General features: G+C 37.6%; 1 protein-coding gene across 1 annotated transcript; it reads left to right on the top strand.

Annotated features, from left to right (window-relative positions):
* The first annotated feature begins 2317 nt into the window (after window positions 1-2317).
* On the top strand, window positions 2318-4259 carry LOC127103232 (uncharacterized). The gene is made up of 2 exons (XM_051040498.1): window positions 2318-3385; window positions 4014-4259. The coding sequence occupies exons 1-2, from the start codon at window positions 2318-2320 to the stop codon at window positions 4257-4259; spliced, it is 1314 nt and encodes a 437-aa protein (XP_050896455.1).
* The last annotated feature ends 1315 nt before the right edge of the window (window positions 4260-5574 follow it).

Genomic DNA, 5574 nt, shown 5'->3' with positions numbered 1-5574 from the left:
TGGTTTTGAGTTTTCAACTCCTTTCCTCGATTATTTGAATACGAATTCTTTTACTCGGTTAGTCGAATAATCGTCATTTCTAATCCACTTAAGCACAAACAAATCAAATCCTTTTATAACAAAAAACCAAAAGGGAGATAACTTTGAGTCTTTAATTTTTCTCCTCGACTATTTGAATACAAGTTCTCTTACTTGGTTAGTCAAATAATTGTCGTTCCTCTACAAACTTTTAAAGCCCGATTAAATCAAATTACTTTCATAATAAGCTAAATGAAAAGGGAGATGACTTTGAGTTTTCAACTTCTCTCCTCATCTGTTTGAATACGAGTTTCTCTTACTCGGTCAGTCGAACAATTGTCATTTTTCCACAAACATACAACTTATTCAAATCATTTTCTTAATAAACTATACGAAAAAGGAGAAGGTTTTGAGCTTTCAACTCCTCTTCTCAAATGCTTGGATATGAGTAGTCTTACTCAGTCATTCAAGTACTTGTCATTCATTATAAAATACGTCAACCATATATAACCTTATCTTCATAAATATTCAGATGAAACAGAAAGAGGTCTAGAGTCTTCTATTCCCTTTCTCGATTATTAGGATACGAGTTGTCTTACTCGATTATCCGAGTATTCGTCATCCATTCAAAAAACCTTAATTACTATCAAATCCTTTTTATAATTAAGGATGAAAAATAAAATGGTTTAGAGTCTTCTATTCCCTTTCCCGACTGTTAGGATACAAGTTGTCTTACTCAACTATCCGAGTAATCGTCATCCAACCAAAAAAATCTCAACCAATCAAAACATCCAACATATTAATCCAATTTGTCACTTCCGTATGACCAAAACTCTTTTCAAAAAGAACACCATTTAATCCTTTCTAATGCACATAACAAACCAATGCTTAAGCCTCCGCCGAGAGTAGACAAGCCAAAGTTTAGCCTTTAGAACGCGATCTAAAACATTCGGTCACTAAAAGACACCAACCAACCGTAGTTCCCCGAACTACGAATGCTCTGACTTCCTTATTACACCATAAGGATACGTAGGCAGGAGATTGTTGTATCTTCGCGAGCACACTAATAAAAAACCTCCCCTTTCCTTTTCTGAGGTTCTCATCCATTTCTATTTTTTTTAAAATTTTATAATCCAAAGATAACAAACAAACATAAATTAACACTCAAAATGCAAATTAGAACTAAAAGGTTCCCGTTGAGTACAACGGACGCGAGGGGTGCTAATACATTCCCCTTGCGTAATCAACTCCCGAACCCGAATATGGTTGCGACGACCATTATTCCATTTCCTAAAGGTTTTATCGATATTTTCCTATCCCTTTATTGGGATAAATAAAGTTCGGTGGCGACTCTGTTCGAACATAATTTTTCCGCGACCATCGCGAGGAATCATATTTTTCGAGATGCAACAGATGGCGACTCTGCTGGGGACTAGCTCCAAGCAAAAGAGAGTGAAGCCTAATTTAGTTTGGTTGATGTATTGTGTGTTAATTTTGTTTATCTGTTTGTTATTTATTCTATTATTATTATGTTGTCATAATTATTGTATGATGTTTTATTGGCTATGTATTATTGGGGTTCTCTAGTTGGTGATACTTTGTGAGATAGGCTCTCCACCAGAGTCTGAAAAAAACCATAAGATTAAGTTGGTGGTTACGCAGTGGGCGCCCATAAGGAATCTTCCTTGTTGGGAAGATACGAAGACCCCGCCTAGAGGAGATTCTCTTGAGATATTGTCGCCCGACGAGTTTTCTTCACGACGATGGTATTCTCAAGTTGGATCAATGACTCTAGGGACCTTTTAACCCATTATATCCGGTGTTTATGTAGTATCTACCTGAAAAGTCCCAGACTTATTGGGTTGATACTAAAGCCCCAATTAGATGAGATCCCTTGGGCGTATTACTACCTTACAGTGGTATTCCCAACCTCGATCTATGACTCTGAGAACCTTATTAGAACTTTGGATTCAAGAGTTGTGTAGTATGGACCCACTAGGAGTTTACCTCTTTGAGACCATACGAATGTCTCACCCAAACGAGACTCTGTTTGGGGATGTTATTGGCAGATGAGTTTTCGTCATGACAATAACTTTCCTAAATAGTGATTGATGACTTTGGAAACCTTTTAACTTTAGCATCCTCCCAAAAGGGTTTTGTTTAGTAACCAAGAATACCCACTCTCACGGTCTATATGTTGACTTGCCTATGGCATGCATAATATCATTCATAACATAACATTCATATTATTTTATTTCCAAGGAATCTGAGTGTCATAAGTTGCAGGAATTCAAGAAACATGGAATCAAGCAAAAGAAACATTTACTCTTTCAAGTTCAAAGATCCCGATCTAAGGAGCTTACGTGACTTGGTCTCTCAGATGCACCCGGTATACAGAATTAACTTTGGGAAATATTATGGAAATCTGCTCAGCATCCTCAACCAACGAGTAGACTATACAACTTTAATCACCTTGGCCCAATTCCATGACCTACCTTTAAGATGCTTCACATTCCAAGACTTCCAGCTAGCACCAACGTTAGAAGAATTCGAGCGTCTTGTTAGGATTCCTATGAAGAACAAGCCACTATTTGAAGGGATAGATGAATCTTTGCCCCTTGAGATTATTGCTAGCACGCTTCACATGGATGAAAAGGAAGTAGAGGCTAACCTAGAGACCAAAGGGAGTACCAAAGGATTTTCGCTAGGTTTTCTCTTGGAGAGAGCTCATACCCTAATAAAAGCAGAAAGTTGGGATGCTTGTTACTCTGCTATTGCATTAGCCATCTATGGTGTCGTCCTGTTCCCAAATATGGATGGTTTTGTAGACATGGCTGTTATTTGTGTTTTCCTTACTGGAAACCTAGTACCTACCTTGTTAGCTGATGTTTACTATTACATAAGCCATAGGTACACTAAGAAGAAAGGAATGATTGCTTGTTGTGCTCCTTTATTATATCAGTGGTTTCTAGAACATCTTCCGAAGACAGGTGCTTGGGTTGAACAGACAGATGTTAGTTGGCCTCAGAGATTGGGATCACTCCGATCTGAAGATCTTTCTTGGTATTCCAAAGAATACATCAACATGGACATCGTATTCAGCAGTGGGGATTTCCCTAATCTACCACTTATTAGAACTCAAGGATGTGTGAATGCTAACCCGGTTCTATCACTCAGACAACTTGGCTACCCAATGGAAGGCCCTCCAGAGGCAGGGTCTTTGGAAGCTTTCTTGTTACTTGACTTTGGGGTTGAGAATACTAGCTTGTTCCAAAGAATCAAAGAGGCTTGGAAGAATTTCAATCGAAAAGGGAAAGCTGATTTGGGGAGAGCAAATGGGATTACAAAAGAACCATATTTTCATTGGGTAAAGGAAAGGGTGGAGATGATTAAAATGCCATTTGTTATTCGGACACCTGCACCTCTTCCTGAACCTAAGCTCACCCACGTCCCTATTGAAGAAGTGGAGGAACTCAAGACCACCATGGCAAAGCTAGAAAAAGAGAATGAAGAGTTGCAGATAAAACTCCAGCAAACCATTAATGAGAAAAACACCATGAAATGGGAGCTTGAGAGAAAGGATGCACAGCTTCAAGCACATGTGGAAAAGTTCAACAAAGAGGAGCATAAGAGAAAAAAGATCAGAGTGGGATTAGAACAAGCTGACCATTGTTTAGATACTCTTAAGGGTCAACTAAGACGAGCTCAAAGAATGTCAAGACAATGAGCGTTGGTGGCATCTAGCCACAAAGAAAAACAAGACGATAAGAGATACACTTGGGGCTCAGATTAAAGAACTCACCAATTCTGTTCGTCATGCAAAGGTTGAAGTAGATCAGAAACGCCGACTCAAGAATATAGCCACTGAAGCTTCTAGGGTTTCGCCCATGATATGGGAAGAAAAGTGTTGAGAAATAAGAGATGCAAAAGAGTCTGCCACCTATTGGAAGAACCAACTAGAGTCATTACACCAAGACAACTCCATATGGTTGAAGGAGCGAGACTATGTGATTGAAGATTATGAGTCCTTTAAGAAGACCATAGACTTCTTGCAAGGAGATAAGGATACGTTCCGTGCAAAACTCGATGGGCTAGTGGGGTTCTGTAATTGGGCGGCTAAAGAATTACCATGGAAGTTAAGAGACGCAGTTGAAGAGTTGAAGGAAGATAGCACTCCTCCAGCCATAATCAGTTTCATTCTGCTTTGTAAAGGGTTGTTAAAGAGATTCAATAAGAACTAGAAGAGCTTCAAGCCAGAAAGCCTGCAGTTTAATTTTCTTATGTCTTATATTTTTCCTTTAAACAAATGTATTTTGACCTATGGCCTTTTTGGACCCCTATGTTATGTACTTGAATGAATGACGTTTAAAAATTACTCCATTATTGTTATTCTAAGTATTTCTTGTTTCTTCGAATTACTAACAACTAATGAAACTCGAATGATTCCCTGAAAATAAAATACGCATGACATTCGCATCTTCATTATGCATCACGCTTCATAAAAATTCAAAAAACTTACCCAACCTTTGTACCCTTTATCCAACCATACTGACTAATCAACACCGATACGAGACACGAAGCAACTACAAGATGACGTTAGAGCAAGTTGAGGCTAATGTTAGGGACCAATTAGTACTACTTTTTATATCATTTTATTGGTCCCTTTTACCAAGTTTTGATGTAATTACACACTTTTTATTCTTATTAATTCGTATAAATGCAATTACGTTTAATTTATTTTGTTTTGAATAGTTATTTCACATTTCTATTAGTTTTGTAGAATTTTTGGATGAGAAAGCTTTTGGATTGCAGCATCATAATATGGAAGATTTTGGATGAAGCTTGCAAAGAAAGGAAGCTGAGGCAGCTTCAGTTCGCCCCGCGAACTGAATGAGACAGCTTCAGTTCGCCCCGCGAACAAAGTTCGCCCCGCGAACCCTGCGAATCCAGCAAGCTGATTTTTGGGTCAAAAGTGTTGTTTTGAAGGCCAGCTGGTTTTGCCATTTTGGGTCTGCCTTGGAATAGCTTTTCTGCTTTGGATGGAAATGATCAATTAAGGAAATGTCAACTCTTTTAGGAGAGAAAAACACATTATTCAGTATTCATTCATTATCATTCACACATTGACATTGAGAGATTTTTGTAAGAGAGAAAACAGAGTTTTTCTTCTTTAACATTGTGCTTTGTAACAATGATGATGAGGAGCTAAACTCCCTTTTGTCAAGATTGGAGGTAGTAGCTATTCTCATATGTTTATGTATTCCATTTGATTTATATATATGATAAAGATTGTTGATGTATTGAATACTGTTTTTTCCCTAAGTTGAAAACCAGATTTGAGTAGTTGTCGAGAGAGATTATTTGAGTCTTGACATAAAACAGATTTTCAAGTAGTGAATAAGTTGTAGAGATAGATTTATTCATTACTCTTCTTTGGTATTAAGCATTAAAGATTGCTATATTGATAGTTAGGTGGAGAGATCATCTAAGGATCAATATAGTGATTATCACAATATCATTTAGACATAAATGACTTTGAGAGGATACTTGAACATC

Source organism: Lathyrus oleraceus, chromosome 7 (assembly GCF_024323335.1).
Source record: "Lathyrus oleraceus cultivar Zhongwan6 chromosome 7, CAAS_Psat_ZW6_1.0, whole genome shotgun sequence".
Lineage (NCBI taxonomy): Eukaryota > Viridiplantae > Streptophyta > Magnoliopsida > Fabales > Fabaceae > Lathyrus > Lathyrus oleraceus.
This window is presented reverse-complemented; position numbering and strand designations above follow the sequence as displayed.

Excerpts from the sequence above, each read along its gene's own strand:
- LOC127103232 (XM_051040498.1), top strand. The coding sequence starts at position 2,318 with ATGGAATCAAGCAAAAGAAACATTTACTCTTTCAAGTTCAAAGATCCC. Across the intron at positions 3,386-4,013 it reads AAGAACCATATTTTCATTGG|GAGCGAGACTATGTGATTGA; the intron begins GTAAAGGAAAGG and ends ATATGGTTGAAG.